The sequence below is a fragment of the Rissa tridactyla genome, chromosome 9 (genome assembly GCF_028500815.1).
Source record: "Rissa tridactyla isolate bRisTri1 chromosome 9, bRisTri1.patW.cur.20221130, whole genome shotgun sequence".
NCBI classification, from domain to species: domain Eukaryota; kingdom Metazoa; phylum Chordata; class Aves; order Charadriiformes; family Laridae; genus Rissa; species Rissa tridactyla.
In genome coordinates this window covers 7,751,741-7,772,845 of record NC_071474.1, presented here as the reverse complement: position 1 = coordinate 7,772,845, position 21,105 = coordinate 7,751,741, and the positions used below count along the sequence as shown (strand labels likewise).

General features: G+C 47.1%; 1 protein-coding gene across 1 annotated transcript in view; it reads left to right on the top strand.

Annotated features, from left to right (window-relative positions):
• The first annotated feature begins 1,402 nt into the window (after positions 1–1,402).
• The window catches only part of SLCO3A1 (solute carrier organic anion transporter family member 3A1), a 151,775-nt gene continuing 132,072 nt past the window's right edge, over positions 1,403–21,105 (top strand). The window contains exon 1 of the mRNA XM_054214194.1: positions 1,403–1,866. Coding sequence (XP_054070169.1) covers positions 1,696–1,866 — 171 coding nt within the window. The 5' untranslated portion in view covers positions 1,403–1,695. The remainder of the gene's footprint in view (positions 1,867–21,105) is intronic.

Genomic DNA, 21,105 nt, shown 5'->3' with positions numbered 1-21,105 from the left:
CCTCAGGTAGCTTCTAACGTGCATCTTGTGAGGCACACAATGTCTGAAAGACTGATATGTATCTCATCAAAATTGAGACGACTCAGCTACAAGGACCAGACTGTTCTCCCCGCTAATTGTTTGATAATGCTGCCTGAGGCCATCAAATGTTGGAGACCATGTCCCTGGGGTAGATGGGACTATTGACACCTGTTGATATGGCCCAGACCTGCTGGAAAAGCTGTGGCGAGCCAAAGTTCATCACGGGAAGGAGCTGTTGGCAGCCGATGGGCAAAGGGCAACAGCTGAGCGTGCCAGGTCTCTTCCATTTCTTTCCGGCAATGGTCTGCAGTTCTGCTGGGGGAATGTGCATCAGCTGGGCTTGGTAAAGACTCATCAACCTGGGTGGAGACCCTGCTCAAGAGTCATTTTCATTAAAGGTACTCAGAGAAAAGAAGGCCAGAAAAAAAAAAAAAAGCCCCCCAAACCCAATGATGTTTTGGGAGAAAAAGCTCAAAAAGGCTGCTGTGAGAAAAAAGGGCTTATTTAAAATGTTGGTTCTCTTGATGTCCTAGTGTGACTGGTGATGGCTAGCTTATGACTTGGAAAACCAGGGTGTTCTGAACTTCCATTTTCAAAGGTGTCTTCCTAGGTACTCAAGAGTTTCAAAGCCACTTTTGAAAATAAAATTTAGGATCCAAATCACATAGTTATTTTTGAAAAATGCAACCTGTTTCCACAGAAAACTGTTCTTCTCAAAGGCCACAGACATCCCAAGTACTAAATGGGTCAAATACCTGAACTTCCACTTAACTGGAAGTTTAATAACTAGAAGTAAGGCAGCAGCCCCCAGCGTGGGCCCAGAAATGAACTGGAAAAGTGCACTTGAGGAGCGAAGCAGATCAGGTTTTTGCTATTAGGCCAACAAGGAATGTGAGCTGTAATAGTAGAAGTGACAATTAGTGGCTTTTAAAAGAGGATATCTCTTCAAATTAGAACTCGAGGTAGGGGTGACAACAGATGGCACCATCGGAAGGGCACGTGGCTGGGGACACGAAGCTTGCCCGTGTGGCAGCGGCACTGGGATGCTCAACACCAATTTATTCCAAACATACAATTTTTGTAGGGCCTCCCTTCACCCGGCGTTTGCAGGATTATGAGATCAGGGCCGGGGGATGCCAGGAAGGGGATGGGGGGGCAGGCCGATTTGGGGGCCCCTCGCCCGGCGTGACAAACTTCCATCCCGGTGCGGGAGCCGGCTCCACTGCCGGGCTCCTCTGCCTTCCCCGCACCGGGCCCGCTGCTGCGGGGGGGTGTTGCGGTTCCCCCCCGCTCCCGCGCCGCCAGGAGCCGGCCGCCCCGCCCGCGCGTATCCCGGGACGGGGCCGCCCCCCCGCTCCCCGCCCGCCGCGGAGCCTCCGCCGGCGCCAGCCCCAGCCCCGCGCTTTCCCCCGCCCCTCGCCGGCGGGGGCGCGGATCCGGCCTGCGCGGGGCCGGCGGAGAGAGGGAGCGCGGCAGGGCGAGGGGAGGAGAGACGGCAGCAGGAGGAGGAGGAGGCGGCGGCGGCGAGCTGGCCATGGCAGCAGCCCGCGGGCGGAGAGGCAGCCGCCGCGGGCTGCCGCTGTGATTGGCACCCCCAGGAGGAGGAGGAGGAGGAGGAGGAAGGCGCGGAGCAGCCGCGGGGCCCGCCATCCCGCGGCGGCGGTGCCCGGGAGGATGCCGGGGAAGCGGGGCTCGGCGGGCGGCGGCGGCGGGGAGCTGCCAGGGGCCGGCGCGCCGCGGCAGCGGAGGCGGCGGAGGAAGGTCTCCTGCTTCTCCAGCATCCAGCTTTTCCTGGTGTCCGAGTGCGCCCTGATGCTGGCCCAGGGCACGGTGGGAGCCTACCTGGTGAGTGGGGGCCGGTCGGCCGAGCACCCCCCCCGGTACCTGCCGGGGCGGGGGGCGCGGAGCGGGGCGGGGGATGCGCCGGCAGAAGTGGAGGGGAAGTTTTCCTCCTCGCCGCCGGGGCAGACCCCCCGCCCGCCCAACCTCCCCGGGTGGGTTTGACACCAGCCCGGCGTTTCACGGCTTAAATGACTCAGCAGAGCCGAGGGGGGGATTTTTTTACCCTTCTGGCGTCCCTCGCCCCTCTGCGGCGACAGCCCCCGCGGCCGGTGCCCTGCGCGCCCGGTGCGCGGCCGCGCCGGCGGGGTGGCTGCTAGTTTCTGAGCTGGCCACCAACGCGGGTCAAATGCCAGCCTTTTTCAGCTTACGCTGAATAAACAGCAAGGAAATCTCGTGGGGCATTTACTTCGTGCCTCCCGCCTTACTAATTTTCCTCGTCCTCTTCAAGTGCTGCAGCGGTGCTGGGCGCAGCGGCCCCCCGAGCCTTGGCGTTAGGTAGAGAACAGGCAAAATTTAGACTTTGCGCTGAATCTGCATAGTGAGATGTGGTGTCAGAGGCAGAACTGTAGTAGAAGAGTTGGAAGGGTTGTCCATACGGCTCCGCTTCTGCCTTTGAGTGTGCACGGAGAGAGGCAGCCGGTGGAAATGAAGTGTTCTTCTTCCAGCAGCTGTAAGTGTAGAGTTGATTTAAATTTCTCAAAATAGCTTGCTGGATTTGAGAATTATAGTTTCCATGGAAAAGAAGTGTATTCATAATCTCTGAGGCTTTTTGAGGCCATACACGTAATATGTTATACAGTAAGTGTAAGATCTCCGCATTCTGTACTTGTATTTGGTATTTAGCTGCTCCTCTCTCACATGCTCAAACTACTTATGCAAATTTGTACTGAACGCAGTCTATAATTTTTCAAGGTAAGTGGCTAAACTAACCATTGTTAATATTCCTGATTAACACGAAATGGAAATTAGCAGTCATCTCCATATAATAAAACGCGTTAAGTTTAGTTTGGAATGTATTTGTAATTCCAAAGGAAACTACATCACATCTGTTGAGATAAATTCAGTAATTCTGTATGAGGATAGGTGGATATATTTTAATTTGTAGGAGCCAGACACGGACAGGCCTCTTTTATGTGAGTAACACCTTAGCGAGTAAATATACTGTTTCTGATGAGCAACTTGTAAAATGAGCTGCCAGCATGGGTGAGCGTGGGATAATCCTTCATCAAGGAAGAGCCCACTAAGGTGATGTCACCCAGCGGGCACCAGTGTGCTGGAAACGTACAGATCTGCTCGAGGATGTATATACACACACTGTATATTGGCACACTGCTACAGTCCCTGAGCATACGGGATCAGCAGGAGTAGCCCCTAGCATGGCATTTTCCTCAGACTCCTTTGCATTGCTCTCCCCTCACCAGTTTTGCGTTTCTTTTCCTGTTTGCCCCAACTCTCGTGGCTGAGGTCCGCGCTCGCTCCCTCTCCCGCGCCCCAGCCCCACTGGCTGGAGAACCCTGCAGTTCCCGCAGTCCCTCCTCCGAGGGGTTAACTCGGTGAGGTCCTGCTGTCCCTTCCCGCTGCCATTCTCCAGGACTGTCCCCTGACCAGCATGACGGCATGCCCCCATGGCCAGCCCGATCCACAAACAGTAACCGGACAACTGGTCAGTGGTGGCGGGGGGTGGTAAAAACCTAAACTCAAAACAATCCCCAGCATGCATAAGCAGTGGCCCAGCTGCACTGGGCAAGTGTTCCTCCGTTCCCTGTATAATTTATCTTCCGTCATTGCAAATACCACACAGCTCTTCGTACAATGAACAGATGCAAATCTTTGGAGGGGTAAATCTGCGTTTAAAGCGAGTCTGGACGATCTCCACGCTTACAGGTGTGGTGGGGGAGCGAGAGCAGGCGCAGGAGAGATGCTCGGTGGAAGGTGTGCAGGACCTAAATCATTTTTACAGACCGAGCGTCCTGCGGGGCCGAGAGCTGTTCTCAGGTGCCGTCTTGGGGGTGAAATCAGCGGAGGCGCCGCGGAGTTGCCCAGGTGGAACTGCGAGTGGATATTCATTTACTGGGGCTCCTGGGACGAGCTGGGCTCGGCGGTGGCCTGCCGGGCTGCTCCCCGAGGGACAAATTAGCAGGCGAGACAAAGCGGGGAGCAAACAGAAAGACAGACAAATAGGGAGATGCTGCGGAGGACAGACACGGCGTGTAGTTCTGGACAGTTGAATAAACTGCTAATTTTAGCCTGCCAGCAGTGAGCAAGTACTGCATTCATACTTCTGCTTTGCTTGGCCACATGTGTGACTTTCCCTGGTTATTTGTAACTCAGGAAGAGAAACCTTTTTTTCGCCTTATACGGTGACAAGTTGGTTTCCTCGGTTTTTGCCTGCCTCGCTCTGCACGGGGAGACCACGAGGGCAAAAACTCAGCTTCTTAAGAAAACAAGGCAGGGGCTTGGCTTCTCAGGGGTGATTGAAAAGCTCAGTTTTCATTGGGCTTGGCTTCCATGTCGGTACATTTCGAAGCGGATATTGTTATTTCTGTTTAGAGATGTAAAAACTTCTTTTTTTCCATGTTTTCTGCACAATAAACTAGCAGCGCCCACTTGAATGTATGTACAAAGTAGACATTCATTCATTATGTGGTTTTGAAGCAACGATCATTCACTTTTATTTGTTCATAAAACATTGTGCTTGCCAACAGGGCTTTATAAATAATAAATGCTGATAAAAATCTATGAAGTCCAATCCTTTTCCCACAGAACTCAGCAGTGAAAATACCCCAGGATGCCAACAGTGGATGTCTATGGTTAATTAGTACGGTGTCGCTGGGGTTCTTCATGGGAAGTTTTAGGGATTATTTGATCGATGTCACGTTCCAAAATATTTGTCAATTACTGCGCTTGCTGTTTGCAGAATGCACATGTTCCAAAATGACTCGGTGCCATATCCTGCATAGTTTATGCAAATGCAAGCCTGCGCTGCTGCCTTAATTTCTGGGGCTGCTGAATACACCCTGTTATTTGCATGTTCTTGTAAGGTTTTGTGTATGCGTTTATTTGGCTTCATCTAATTACTCCTGCGTGCTTTTGGAAACTTGAATTTCCCAGCAACTGCAGTGGCAAGCGGGGAAAATGCCGCTTGCCGTCTGCAGGCATTCCTGCTGCAAGAAGTTACTCGGGGTTTTCGCAGCAACTTTTGAAAGCCCAGCTGATTTCCACCCCCGGTTGCTCTCCTGCGGCGTAGGTCTGTGGATTAAAGAGCCGAGCGTTACTGGCGCAGATGGCAGCAGGAGGGAAAGGCTGGAACCTCCCTTTTCCAGCCCTTTTCCGTGTGCCTTTCGGGCGAATGCAGCAGTGTGATCAGTCATGCTGGCCGTGCAGCGATGAGGAGTTCGATAAGGCTGATTCACATACCTTGGCAACACCTCCCTCCCTTGTACCCCCTCGCCACTGAATTCCCACGTGCTTTATATTTTGGAGTATTTTAACTGGTAATAACCTTCCAAGCGCTCCTGACAGTTTAGTGCTGAGGCATTTCGTCACCCTGCCAGTCGAATCTTCTGCCTCGCCAGTGGCGAAATCAGTGCTTTAGCAGAAGAGCTCTCGGTTTGACAGCCACAATTTGTGGAGCAGGAGCGCAATTTAATTTTCTCTCCCCAGCCTTTAGCCTCGGCTCGCTCCGGTTCAAACTGACCTAGTTGCGAGCACCCGACATCTGCCAAAGTCACGGGCTTCTTTAGATAAAGGGCATGCATATGGGAAGCGCGTTGGGAAGCAGTTATTTGGTGTGCTCTGGATAGCTGTTTTTACAGAGCTTTACTGAGATGTCTCTGTTCGCTGCAGCTTTGAATGCAGCCATTCATGTGTTTTATCAAGTGATGGAGGATGACCGGCCCCAACATGAGATGGAAAGGAAAATAATTGGTCCCTCCCAAGGAGGGTGCATTGGTGTTTGCGTGGGAATGAATGCCAAATTGTTTCTTGTTTTGCTGAATGAAAACTTTTGAGCCGCGCTTAACTTCCCGTCTAGAGCTTTGTCTGTGCGGCAGTGTTTGACTGCAGCTGGAAAAGCCCCCCTTAACACACCTGCAGTAAAAACAGTGCCATGCGGGACCAGGTGAGATCCTGCGTGTGTATGTGGTCTCTCAGACAGGCTCCTTCTGTGCCATTTTATTGCTACCGGGGTTCAGGATATTAAAGAAAATTTTAAAATACCGTATTCAGGAAAAAAAAAAAAAGTATCAAAGATAAATACAGAAGTCAATCACCAAAGGGTTCCTGCTGGAACAAAGAGAAATAGGGGTCCTGTGAGATGGACACCAGGGAACTGAGGGATTAAGAGTGGAATTTGGCTCTTGGATTTTTAAGTTGCTTTGGTGCGCAACCTCTTTTCCTCCCAGGTTAAATGAAGCAAACAGAATACTGTTTTCCTCTTACAGTACAGAAAGCAGTCGTCTCTCCTGTTGCAGAAACCTGGTCAAACTCTCCTTGAAGTCAGTGGAGAGTTCTGCACGGCGGATGTTATTAAAGACAATTTTAATATCGCAGAGCAACGCTTCCGAGCTTTCTGTTGTGCTTGGTGCTGCGCAGCAGGGTTTGTCCCTGAGTAATTGCAGTCTGAATAGACTGGGTGGGAGAAACGTTGCAGGTGGGGAAACTGAGGCAGAGATTAAGAGCTTGGTTCTGTTGCTGAAGCTATTGCTAAAGCTTTTGCTTGGTTAACAGCGGCAGAGCCTGAGTAGCTTAGGCACGGGCAGAGGAGAAGTCTGGCAAAGCAAGGAATTCCAGTTTCAGGTGCTTCAGTCCAATGACTTAACTGCAAGAGCAGTTTTTCCCATTGAATTTATTATTGTTTTTATTAAAGTATTTATTTTCCTAGAATAAGAATCGGCTTTAAAATATTGCTGTGCCTTTTTTTTTTTTTTTTTTGCCTTTCCATCCTCAGCAGTGCTGAGTAATAAATTAGCTGTAATGCTCATAATTTATTTGTCATTGGGGTATTTAAGGGGAAAAAAAAACAAAACCATGGAGTGAAAATAAACGTTTTAGTGGGGATGAAGATTGCCAAGCATTGGCTGGTTATTGCTTACAGTTCATTTTCGCTTAATATATCTTTGCTGGCAATGTTATTTCTGGAAAGTTGTTTCTAGTATGCCTTTCCCATTAGAGAATATTGTCTGTTTTGCAGCTGAGTTGCGCAGAAAGTTATTCTAAACTAGCTCTCTTGACTGCATTCATATTTCTTCTCTAAGAAGCTTTTTGATGTTTTTCGGGTCTCTGACTGCAGGGTGGAGGAGAAACCGGACCCAGCTCTGGGTTCCGACACCTTCGGGCTCCTGTGGGGCTTGGGTCGGGAGTGTGACATTGAGTCGTTACCACAAAAACTTTATATCAATTAGTAGAAACAAATTCTGAGCCAGGTGCAGGTTGCATTTTTGAGTACCAGGAAGGCTTGTGAGTAACTGGCATTTATACTTTGGTTTAAAGTTTTCTTTTATTTATTACTAATAGATGAAATGGTGTAGAGATAATGACAAGTTTATCTCTTAAGTTATATACTGTGTGCCGTTTGCGGAGTAAATCCAAACTTTCAGTCTGATGCCTTCTTGGTTAAATGCATTTAAAGGCGAAAAGCAGTTGATGTGTGTGTGGACTAATTGATTGTAGTGTTTAATTTTTTTATTATTTTTAGCGGAAAGTTTGGCAGTTCTTTTTCTCTGTAAGGGCCGAGTGATATTTGTAAGCCCTGAAAGAAAGAGCAGCCTGTTGGAAATGTTATGATCCATCGTGAAACCAATGTCTCATTTCTTTTGGCCAGCCTTCGTTTCCTAAATCTCTCTAGCATTTGCTGTGTGCCTGTGTGACAACTAGCGCCTGGGCTTTAATGGCCTGTGGTATTAATGCAGCTGAGGTTTAGAGGGGTCTTGAATTAGACCAGAGAATACTGAAGGTCTGCGGTGTTCTTCCTTAGTAACTTTATGGCTCTTTACATCGTAATGTAGCGCCTGTCCCGGAGAAGGCTCAGTCGAACCGCGATCCCTCTCCTGCTCTGTAAGGGAGAGCAGATATTCCCTGGTTCCCAGAAAAGGCTTTCTCTCAGGTTGCATGGGCTTTCTTTTCCCTTACTTTGAGGATATTGTGAAGGACCAAAAGCCAGCTTCTGTTCTGCTACAGCAGTGTAAATTTATTGCTGCAAAAGAGTTACTCTGCAATTCATCAAGAAGAATTTGTCCTCTGTGTATAATAATCTAAAATGTTTCCTTACTTCTACGCTCCTTGGTCTCTAGTTGTTCCTTCACGGTAGCAAGATTAAACAATGGCATACTATTTAGTGGCTGAGGTTGCAGCTTGGATGAATTAGTGTAGCTTTGTCTTCTGATCAACACCAGATGAAGCTGCAAAGTGATATATTTTAAGCATCATCCAAGGAAGTTTCAATAAACACATGATAATACTTGGCGTAGTAACTCCTTTAAGTGCTCCAGTGAAGTTCAGAAGAATTAATTTTTCCTATTGCATAGAAAAATGGGCCACTGATTTTGATTTACAAGGTTTCATTACAACTCTGCGGCAAAACCAGGACTGGAACCCCAAGAGTCCCGTCTCCAGGTCACCTTGGAGCAACCACTAGACTCTCTGTCTCTTTGGAGATACATATTGTAATGCAAATCGAGCTTTCACGCTGCCACGTTTCATACTCTATCGATACAATCAATAGTGATAGCAAGCTGCTCAGGGAGTTCCTGGATGGCTCTGCCCTGTTATGGGGAGCATTCTGTAATGTTTAGGGGAGATGCTCCCTGCATCCAAGATATTTCAATTTGAGTGGATGGACTGAAGAATGGAGTAAAGGAACCGTTCCTTTTTCCCAGATTTTAAGCGGGGAAGCAGCTGTAATCATGTAGGGATGAAGACTGACAGCACAGGTACGGCTGGATCTGCCTCTCCTTGCTTAGCAAATCTAGGAAAGACCTCAGAGCTAAAATCAGATTTCTTAAGCTCCCTGGTTAGCAACTTTCTCTTTTCCAGCCTTGTTCTGAACGTGATGTGCTGCTGCATTTTGATACCTAAATATGTCTTCCTGAAGGGAGGGAGGGAGGGAGGGAGGGAGGCTGCCGCCTCCTGCTGTTGCACGGTCTCCCTTGGATTGAAGTTGCCGATCTTTTACTGGGGCTCGTATTGCAGCAGCGCCTGAACGCGCGCCATAATTTTAGGTGACTGCTTGCAGCATAAAAGCAAAAATCTTTATTTGAAGTTTGTTTGAATATTTATCATCATTGTTATTTATTTTCTATGGTTCAAGACGAAGAGAAGCAATTTGCTGTAGTTTGGTTTTTGTTTTTCCTCTCTGTTTCCTCTCCCTTCGTAGTATCCTTTCTCCTCACCAAAGCAGCCACCTGATTTCACTGTATTTTTTGAACATCTGTATCTTTTTGGTGTCTGCAGCTATCACATGGATGATTTCTGCATGTTTGCAGGCCCAGTGACTTTTAGATATGTGGCTGAGGGCAGGTGAGGGAGCACAGAAGTTGTTACATGCTACATAATGATCTGTTTTCTGGGAAAGAATTGCTGGAATTGTCTTATTTTTAATATTTAAATGGCCTTTTAAAACACTTACCATGCTGTTCACCTGTATAATTCGTAATGCCGTAGTTTACTGCAAGTGGAAAAAGACTTAAAATTCAGTTTTATGGTGATCCATAAAATGACAGTGAAGTTTTTGGAGGAACCTGGGTAATTCAGTTGTATTGAGGTCTTCGTGACTCACCCAGCATTATGGTTTCTGAAGCAACTATGTCAGATTTGCTTTCAGGTTTTTTTTTTGGTGCTTTGATGTTTGCATTTGAATCCAACATTTTCTCTAGGTTTTTTTTTTTCTTTTTTTCCTAATAAAAAGGCAACTACAAACTCTACCGCAAACTGAAAGAAAGCTTGGCTGTTTGGGAAGAGTTGTGGGGTGTGGGTGTGGAAAAAAATGTGGAAACACTTCACTTTTTATTTTTAAAAACATATAGTGGTGTATTTTATTTTTCTTTCCCCCCACTAAAAGCCAGATTTTTGTCTGAATTGAAATCAGCATTGGTTTGGGGTCAATATATAAGAAACAACCTTGAAGTGTATGTTGTAGATGTGTATTTTAAGGTGATACTTAGCATTTTAATGCCTGAAGAATCAAATGAAATGACGTGGAATTGCTTTACAGTTGAGGTGCCAAGTAGTGGTGCCTTCTATGTTCCTTGAACAGGCGAATTATTTCATACATTTATGTAAGGTGAAAAGTCTGCCTGGAAGCTGTACCAGACGGAGCTTTGCGTGCTCTCAGCTGGTGGGAAGCACCACAGTCAAACACAGGATGGCCAGAGGATAGCAGTGATGGGTATGTCTGCCATACCAAGACAAAATTCTGAGTATTCTGCAGTTTCAAATGTGTTTTGTCCCTTTAATTCTCCAAAGGGGTAACAGGGAATGAGAAAACACCATAACTCCCCAGGATCGCAACCCGTGGTGTTAAACAATGAGTGGTCTTTGTTTTCTCCGGTAGAACTTCAACAGGAAGAGTTGCAGAAAGGTTGTTTTGGGGTTCTTGTTTTTTATTTCTGAAAAGGAGGATGTGAAATAGCTGCTACCCCTTTCCACTTCTCTCCTCAGCTTCGTGCAGACCTAGTTTGGCACATCATTAGCAGTAGGCCAGAGGGTTGCTTGGGAGCGTTAGGATGCTGGAGTGGGGGCCAAACCTCGCGCTTTGGCTTGAAGGCAATCTCTGAAAGGCTGCAGGAGGACCAGCATGCACCTTGCTTGGGGCGGTAGCGGGACAAGCCTCCCGCACCTCTGAATAATACCAGACTTGTATGTACACATACACATCTATACTGAGAAATGTCAAAGGAAGCATCTGGAGCTTCCAAAAGAGAAGCTAAAAATACTGACTAAAAGAAAATGATTTTGAAAAATATGAAGAAGAAATGCCCCCAGTGGTGTCCTGCTGCTTGCTGTGCCGTGCTAATGGCTTTCATCTGCTGGAAACACACTTGCTTCTCATCCTCACGCGGTTTGAGTGTTGTGTGATGTACTGGGATGCCAAATCAGGGGTTGATCCTTTCTTTCCCCGTAACTGGGAAACAACAGAAAAATAACAATATGTAACTAGGTCTTCATTTTTAAAGAGGAAAAACTTGAGTTTAGATTTCCAGTTTTTCTGTCCTGTGGCTTGCTTCTCATCGTTCCTCTGAGCTGCAGGAAGAGCTGTAATTGTAAATGCATTAGTAAAGCTATTTTTGCAAGGTTGTTCTTAGAACTTTAACTTTTCTCTTCTAAAGAATATCCACCGTGCTTGGTGAGGTATTGTGGTGGGTTAACCTTGGACTGCAGCCAGCCGCCCACCCAGCCGCTCTCTCACTCGCCTCCTCAACAGGGCAGGGGCAGAAAATGAGGTGAAAAAGCTCGTGGGTTGAGATAAAGACTAGCAATTACTGTCAGGGGCGAAACAGACTTGTCCTGAGGAAAATTAATTTTTATTGCCAATTAAAGTAGACTTGAATGTTTAAAACAAAGGCAAAAATTAAAACACCACCTTCCCCCCATCCCACCTCTTCTTCCCAGGCTCACTGGGAGCATGTCTCCATCGGATGCTCGCTGCGCTCTGCTGGGAGAGCATCCACCCTCACCCATGAGCTGAAGTAAACCGTTAGTCGTGTTTGAGCACCGACATGCTCTTTGCAGAAATGTTGGCTGGCATTGGGTAAATGGTTTTCCCTGTTCTTGGATCCCATGTGCACTTGGTGGTCAGTCACCGTTTTTTGTGGTGTGCCACTGGGCAGCAAGCAGGTTCAGCCCAAGGAGAAACACGTGTCTGTGTGACTAAAACATGGTGATATTCTTTCTGTCCTGCAGGCATTGTCTGTAAAATTTGATTATTGTGGGAATTAACCTTCCCCATAGCCTATGCTAAGTGCTTCTGTTTGGGTGATGGGCAGAGAAAAAGCGTTGGGCATATAGGCCCTTTACGAGAAATAGCGGGCAGCGTTTTTAGGGCTTACCAGCAAAAGAAAACTGGTTTTTGTTTTTGTCTTGTTCAACGTACAGGGCCGAGAGCAGTTAATTACAATGGGCCTTTCAGCCTCTGGATGAGATGCACACTTTGTTTCCTGCTGCCTATGGCTAGTTATAATGCAGGTCCTTATGTCTGAAGTCAGCACAGCTGCTGGCTGAGGGACAGGAGCTTTAGCTGAAGGGATGCCTTGTCTAGGGGTGCTTGTTTGTGAAGGGTGGTGATGTTAGTTTTGTAATATCAGCCGGTTTGGGTGATCCTGTAGCTGGTCTCATCCGAGGTGCTCAGCACAATGAGCTCAGTTGTGTTCCTGCAGGAAGCTGCTGCGTCTTGTGTTCTCCAGCTTTGGTCCAAAGAGGGGTGCTTTGGCCCCAGCTTTGTGTTTCGTCATCAGAAGTTGGTATCAAAACCCACATGGGCACCTTGAGCCCTTGGGTCGCAGTGCTGCGATGCTAGTCTAGGTTGCGTTTTGTTTTCTGTTTCTTCTTGTGCTATGATCTGTGGTATTTAATACTATTAAAAAAATAGTGTATCAAGGGAGCTGGCTTGGGGTTACTGAAAAGCTTTCCCATAGTCTTTAGGATTCAAACCTACCAACTTTAAAGAACTTGAGAGCAAAGGCTGAAAAGGGAGGATTTCAGTGTTCCAAGGAGCTAGATAAAGTGTTCCCTTCCAAGAGTTTATTTGCTCAATTGAGGCCACTTCTGCATTGACAAATCTCTCTGTGAATGAACAGATTCCAAAACCAGCTTGGGAGTTGTTCGATGGCTATTGAAGTTAAGCCGCACTAGCAAACCATGTGCTGGAGGCACAGCTTTGTGGGTTTGCTGTGTCATTTGGCGCGACTGTACAAGCTTTTTCAAATGCTGGCCCTATACAGAAGTCCAGTGTTTTCTGTGGATTAGGATGCATCAAGGCTGCTGTGTTGCTCTTAATCTCAGTGCTAGCTCTTACCAGGAAGGCAGAAGTTTCGAATTTCTTCTCTCCGTGTCTTGTGGAAGCATTTGGGGCTTATGGTGTAGCCTCTCGTAGCTGAGATGGCATTTATTGATTTCAGACATTCAGCTTAATTCAATGCTGGACAAGCTTTTTTCCAGAATTTTTATTTTGCCTTTTAATTTAAATAGATCCCTAATGAATTCTTGTAGTTGTGTGTAATGACTTTTGGGAAATACTGGATGCAGCCTCTAGAATCAGTTCTGTGCCGTTTTCAAATTGCGAACTCTTGAAGTATATCTCTGAACAGTTCCCAGGGTCCCTTGCCGTTATCTGAGTTTTCAAGATGCTCCCGCATTAATAAACTGCATCTTTGGTATTCAGTGGGCAGGTATCCAGTGAGCAATTGCTTAGCAGGGTAACAACTTGCAGGTAAATCTGGATGCAAAGTTCTCTCTGCTTTCACTGCATTGCTGGGCCCAGAGCGTTGCTGGCAGGAGAAACTGGCTTGTTTTCATCCAGAACACAAGATTTTTATTTCTTCTGGGTCAGGGCTTGAAACCAGTTGAGGACTCTGCATAGTTGGGATTTTGAGTCAAGGGAGAGAGAGTGGGAGGGTCAGGGATGGAGGTAGGAAGGCGCAATTTGTCTTCCTGAAGAGTTTTTTCCCAGGCTGTCCTGTAATGTCCCAGCTCAATACTTTTGTGTCCCCATCTTCAAAATTGCTTGCTCTGAGATGGGGTTACTGTTTGGGGGGGTGGTTGGCCAAAATGAACAAAAATGTTCTGCAAATGGCCTGTGGCAAAGTAGAGTCTTCTGCTTGAGTTAATGGTGCCTTTTGGCGTGAATGAAGTGTGTCTGGTTACTCCAATGTTGAATATGATTACTCCAATGTCAAATTTGATCAAAACATTATGCATTTCTGTTAGGCATGGCACTGAGGCTTCAAGGTATGGGGTCTTTAAGAGATGCACAGAACTTTGCTACACTGGAAATGCAGGTTGAAATTAAAATGACCTTTGCTTTCTCCTTTATTTACCCCCTATGGTGCCTAGTGTATAGGTTCAGACACTTTCAATTTGATTCTCAGCATCCTGATTACGCTCAGAACTCTTGGTATCCAGACAGCGTCACAAAAAATTAAGTTCATGGAGTGTTTCCAGGAGTCCGTGTCACAGTGTTTTTCCCTGCCCTCTCCCTCGCCCCCGCTGCTCGCGCAAGCGAGAGATTAAATGATGGAGCAACAGCAACTTGTTTCCTCTGAGCCAATACTGGCTAGGCAGATTCTCTTGATGGTGGCATCTTGGCAGGGACAGAGGAACATTCCTGCCACACGTGGGTAATGTTTTCAAGCCAGGCTTTTACTTTGCAGCTGGCTGTCCAGAGCTGTCATGTCCAAACTGACTCCCTTCATCAGTCAAGACTAATGTTTGTGCCCAGAGAAATCTGTTTTCATTCACATTTGGACAATGTGACACGTGGCAGACTTGGGAGAGGACAGCTTTGCCCATGGGGTAATGCCTGTTGGCTGAGGAGCAACTACTATTTGTATTTTCTGGTGAAGGTGCAGACCAGGGATGTTTGGGCTTGTTTCCTGGCTTTGTCATGGACTTCCCCGGGCCTTCTTTGGGCTTTTTCTCTTCATCAGCAAATGTGCCAGCTATGGTATTGCCTGGCTTCATGGGCATCTTGTGAGCTGGGATGATGGCTGCTCAGCTGCTACAATGATGGTAACTGGAATGAAAGAGGCACCTTGGGTAGGACCCTGAAGCAGGTCTCTGTCAGCTACCATAATAAGTTGAATTAAATGAATTAATGGGCTGGTAATTTTGTGTTATCCAACCTGTGGTTGGTCTGTGAGGCTTCTCCCTTCACCCTGGGCTGATGCAGCCTTGTTGCCAGCTGAATGGTATCCCTTCTTCCTTCTTACCTGCCTGAAACCACAGGGTTGAAGCATCTAGCCCTCTGGTTTTTGAGCCTTCACAGGAAAAAGACTAATTGGGGTTGCTTTACTTGCTCTTTGGTAGTGATGGATTTTAAAAGAGCCCGAGGGTGTTATTTTTTTCAAAGATGCTTTCTGAGCCATACTCTCATTGACAAGTGACTTGTCTCTTTGAAAACGGGACTCTTGTTCCAAAGCCACTTAAGTGCTTTTGAAAAATCTCCTTCCCTGTTACTGACTGCAGCAGACTGCTTCAGTGGTGTCTAGCTTTATTTAAAGCAGGCCAAATTTAGAGTCTAAATGTTATGTGCCTGGCTAATAAACTGTATTGTAATTAGTACCTTGGGGAGCCAGGAACCAGAGAGAAGCTGAATATAAAGAGAATGAACTTCATGTAGAATCTGTCTGCGAGGGATGAGTGAAGAACTGTGGAAGGAGATGAAAACACGGGATTTGAAGTTACTGTGGAGGATATAAGCAATGGGAAGAAAATGGGCATGGAGCTGCGAGGAAGGCTTTAATAGGGTTGGGTCAAAGAAAACAAAAGATCTAGCATAGCGGGTAGCGAGACTGGATGAAGAATGAGCCTTCCACCAGCAGATCCTCTCAGTTCACGTAACCTGCAGACAGGCTAATGCAGTGCCAATTTTCCAGCTTCCCCCATGCAAGCTGGACTGGACTAATGCCTGTTCTCCATCACAGGTCCACTAGTGTCGTCTCCCAGTTTGAGAAACCCATGCTCAGGGGCTGCGTGGGACACTTTGCTGAGATATCCGGGACTTTGCCTTCCTTGGTTTCACACATATGGCTTTCATTTCCCTTTGCTTGCTGTGTATCTCCCAGTGAAGCTTAGCATGGCTTTGAGCAATGCACCTGGAGGTGACATGTGACAGATTCCCGCTGGTGGTGGGAATACTGCAGCCATGTGTGCAGCTCTTGTCCTGGCTGGCCTGTCACGCACCTGCAAAATCAGGGTTAAGAGAAACCGGAAGTTGGGGAAGTACAAAGAGAAAAGAGATAGCTCTCACGTTGGCTGCACTAACGAATTGATTAGTGAATATCTCTGGCTTGGTGTTGAACATTGAATGAAAAAACATTCCCGCTCTGCAGTGCCTGAATTCTGGATTCCACCCAGAATTTGGTGTGCCCCTGCTATAGGTGCAGTGGTCCTCCATGGGAACCTCTCTCATATTGTACATTTGCTCATGTCAGACTCCGGTGGATAAGTAGAAGAGATGGTGACTTGTTTTTCTTGCATGTGCTCACTGAATTTTTGCAGGGTCTGGTGATTCTACAATGAGGGGACCCCATCAGCTGCTGTTTGGTGCCTGTCTCTGACACTGTTTATTGTTAATCCTGTGGACACAGGGGTGAAATTCAGCCATCTGTGTGTACGGCCTCAGCAGATGCATTTGTTCATTGGCTTTTTGATAGCTTGCTTCATAGTGAATCCTAAGGAACAGAGCTCCCATCATCTGGTGAGACATCTCATTGCCTGTATCTCCATTTTGCAGGGAACACGTTGAGAAAAGTGAGATTATGACAAGTCTGCAGGTTCTAGCTAGATCTCCCATTTAATTTTTCTTTAACCATCAGAATTTTTTTATTCCTTGTAGGTTATTTTGTATGTGTTATTTTAAAAGACAGTTGTAAATTGCCTTCTGTTCAGGAGGAAAGGGGCTTGCTGCCTTTGAGAAGTGGCAAAATGGGGAGATGACGTGATGGTACGGGATATAAAATAATATTGCTTGTGTTGCCCTCAGGACTACCAAACTTAAACATGCAAGTGTCACAAGTATGCCCTCTATGACTTCCATCCCCCATTCTTCACGCAGCAAATGTGCAGATAATAACCAGGTTCTCAGGTGGGAATAGACTGAAGATCACCTTCAAGCCCTGACTTGTCTACACCAGGAACCCCCTGCGCTGGCCTCCCAACCTGCCCCGTTCTTCAGCGGGAAGTTTGGCAGCAGCTCCCGTTTGTACCCTTGGCTCTGCACGGAGACAACGTGGAAGGAAAAATGAGTCGTTTGTGAACAGCTTTGTAGGAGGGTGTTACTTAGCAAATAAGCAGGATGACACGGACAGCTCTTGTGTGGGCTGCAGGCTGTGAGATGGGAATCAGCAAGTAGCTCATGTGGCTTTGGGACAAGCTCGGGGTGTTGCTAGTTAGGTGGTGGAGAGACCCTAATTCCGTCTTTAGATGCTTACGGTAATTTGGTATTTCTTTTCTGAGTTGTTACGAAGTGCTGTGGATTGACAATACAATGTGGCCATTTTGTTGGTTCCCTTTTTAGTGGCTTCCTTCCTCCCAAGGCTTAGTAAATTAAAGCATTTCATGGACTGGTTGATGAGAAATGCCTTCTAACTTCTCCCTAAGCTGAGTTCCCATTTGCTGTAGCCAGGCATCCTTGCTGCTGGGTAGGGAGTGGAGCACCAGAGATATCAGCAGAGCCAGAGCAGATGAGGAGAAAAGTAGTAGGACTTGTCAGAAAACCTCCTCTCTCGGTATATAGCCTTTATTTAATCACCGTTGTCCTCCAACCGTGAAAACTGAATTCGGCTTCCATCAAAGCTTTTCTTAATGCTGCTTCAGAGTGTCCTGCCTGTGCCACTTCTGCCCTGGTTCGTGCCTGGCAGCTGGGAACGCTTCTGCAACCAGCTCTGCGGGCCCCTCGGTCTGCACCGTGGCGTTAACTTGGATGTAACCCTTAGCCCTGAAATCAGCTCTTGATCGTACCCTGAGATAACATGAAGTCCTTTGTATGACAGGTTTTCTCGTCAGGCTTGCATTATGGTTTCTGCTGTGGTGAGTAGCCCTGTTTATAGTAGAAAGCCTTCTCTGCAGGCATAGAGGTGTTGTGTTAGGAAGTGTTTTATTAGCTAAACAAGCAAACTTGCAGTGATTTGGGGAGGTGGAGAAGTGAGGGTGTTGCAGCGTGACAGCTTAGGATTCTGCTCCTCCAGTGCTTTGACAGTACATAGGAACTGACATTTTTCTTGTTAAAGAGTCTTCCAGAGACATGAGTTTCATCTCTTCTTCTCCGCTGGAAGTGAACCCAGGGCGACGATGCCTTGTTTGCAGAGTCCTGGGCCCGTGAATCTTGTTGCCAGTCCTGTATATGGCCAAGAGTGGTTTTGGTGCTGTAGCTGCCTAAATTCAAGTGGTATACAGTTTATATTCCTCTTTATCTGGCTTTGTGCACCTACTTGCTGTCCACAGGAAAAAAGGGAGATCGATCTCAGAACGCGTCAAAGATGCTCCGGCTGCTTTCCCTGGGCTGTTTGCTCTGACAGAGCTGAGTGGCTGCTCCCGCTCGCCAGCTCCTGCTGCTGCACGCTTATTCCACGTGGAATTCTTCATCCTCTGGGTTTGAAATGTGCCGGCAGCGCTGTTCTGTGCTACAGTTTTTAAAGCACTCAAAAATGCAGTTACAGGGTTGAGGTTTGTGCTCTTTTTTTGCATGCTTATGATGCATTATTTTGCTGCCAGGGAAAATGCCATAACATTTAAAAATAAATAACGATTCAAATATCCACTACCTTTGTTGTATGTGTGCTACTAAAGAGCAGTGTAGGCTACAAATGGATTCTGGCACTGGATGTATTTATGTAGGTGCCTCGTCAGAGACTAAAATATCACCTGCCTTCACACTGCGAGGTGAATCTTGAACAGCAGGCTTGGAGGTACAAAACTTGCGTGGACGCTCAGCCTGCGGTTGTGATAGTATCACCATAGATTGGGACTTCAAAGGGTTAAAAAAAAAGAAATGCAGATCATCGCCGCCGCGGTGCACATCTGTTTCAGAGCAACAGAAAAAGCCTTTCAAGTTTTGGTAGGAGGTTCGGTGTGGCCTGGTGCTCTCTACCTGGGTCTATTTCAAGCGGTCGATGACTCACGCTAACTTTCTGTGATGGGTGAGAGGGGGTTGGCTGCAAATAGCACCCCTGATGGTCTTCTCGTTCGCACCTCTCTTAAATGGGGCAGAGCTCCTTCTCCGGGGAGGCTGGGAAAGAGGGTCAGTGCCTTGTGTCCCGTCGCGGGATCTTTAGGAAGCAAGTGCAGAAGATAACGGCAGCCCGGCTGCATTGCTGTTTGCTGCAATGATCGCCTGGATCGGAGGTTGGGTTTTTATCTTGTATATTTGATCAGCGTGGATCCCAGTTTCGCTAGAGTAGTGGAAAATACACTTGTTGAACTTCAAGAGGCACATGACCTTTTTTTTTTTGTTTTAAGCTCTTTTGAAACAAACTGTGGCTTTGCACTGGTGTATCAACTCCTGACCAAACAGGATATCTTCTGTGGGTGCCGACTCTTCTCTGCTCCGTTTGTGATACGCAGCAGCACGTAGCATCGCTGGGAGCATTTGTGGCACATCTGCGTAACCCCGCAAAGGGTGGCACATGGGCACGCTTGCTTTGTGCCCTGCTTGGCAAGTGGCACAGGATGCTGCGACTAGTGAAATGTGGGGAGGAGATACATGCTGGGGTACAAGAGATGGCATAAAAGTTTTCTGCGTGGTGCCAGAGAAAAGGGGGTTTCCAAAAATGTCTGTCTTGCCTTGAGCAAGGTGTGCTGTTTCTCTTGCTGCACGGTGGGATACCCTTTCTACTCAGGCTGCTGAAAATCCTGACCTTGAATGTGTGCTCAATTTGGACCGTGTCAGTAATCTCAGAGCTGGTCACCAAAATATAAAATGAATTTTTCACACCAGTGAGGCATAGATCCGAGCCGCAAACTCCTCGTGGCACCAGTACTGTAACTTGCAGATTTTCCAGTGCTGGCCTAGAAACAGCATAGGCACACGCAGCAACAGCCAAGCTAATAACACCCTACTTCTCAGCAGTGGTTCAGCTGCGGCATCTATTATCCCTGTCATGTGAATGCAAATTTCTATGCAGAGATGATTTCCAGACCTTGAGCAGAGCCAGCTTGGGTGTGTTTGTGTCGCCACCCTTTTTTTGGCTTTCCCTTATGTTCGCACGGGTGTCAGCATCTGCGGTGAGAACATCTTTTAAGTTTCCACTGACTTTACTGGACCAGGAATGGTGTTGACACAAGTGATCAGCAGCCCAAGATGGGAGGTCCCGATGCCCTCACTATTTCCGTGGGGTGGGGAGCAGAAAGGAATGCTGATGGCCTGGGGCTGGGCGCTGGGTATTAAGCTTGTTGCCCTCCTCCCAGCCATCTGATAGGGAAGGAGTGGGCAAGATGCCAAGGGAATTGGCTGTATTTCAAAAAAAAATTGGGTACAACCGCAACTGATCATCTCAATGCTGAAATTGCGGAGCAGAAAAACCTCAAAGCAGATCATCAGCATCGTTCCCCTGGGCCTGAAGCCTGAGCCTGGTGGCTGTGGTGTCACTGGGAGGGTGGGCGACGACGGGGACCAAGCCCGTGAGTACCGGTTCTACGGGGAGCAGAGCTTGCCTCCGTCTCTGGGATGCCCTTTGCTCCGTCCCACGTGGCTGCCAGAAGAGAGGATGGCATCTGAAGAAGCGGGGGGAGGCGTGTGGAAGAGTGGCTTTGTTTCTGGGATGGTTGCTTTGGCGCATCAAGGAATCTTGTCTTTCCCGGCTCTGTAATGGAGACTGTGGGAGATGGTTTGCATTTGTTTTCCTTTGGGAACATAGTTGCCAGGCAATTATTTTACACCCTGTAGCACTGTAGACATGTCTCTTCAAGTCCAATCTCTTACCACATACCTGAGAAAATGTATTTTACATTAAAAAGAACCCTTTTAAAAAAGCCCTTCAGGCATAAAGTCAATGTTTTCTATATATAACCCTGTATTATTAATACAATGAACTTATCTGTAGACTCTGTGGGTGAATATGACTTGATCATTGGAGATACGAACAATATGATATTCGTTTTCAGTGCACTGTGTCTCTGACTCCATAATGGTGCCCCCAGCCTTCAGTTCGTTTCTTAGCGATAAAGTGGGTCAATAGTGTGAAGCAGGTTTGTGGATTGCGTTTTTGCTGAGCATTAATATAAAATCAACAGTTTATAGAGAGAACAAATTTACCTTGGTTCAGAAATGCTAAGATCTGTAGATCTGGGGGAGACAGGAATGATGAATGTGAGTATGTATTATTGAAATGAGTCCAGAATGGCATGGCAAAAGCTTCCCTGGGTTTAGTTACAGGGGTTGCAATATAAGTTGCTTTGGCTGGAAAATTTTAAGGTGGTGATTGATTTCTTTTCTTTTTATTTGATGTGGGTCATTTATCACTGTGTGCATTATGTGAGATCATTTTCCTTTTTCAATCATTGAAGAGTGTTTTAGGGTGGACTTAAGAGGCC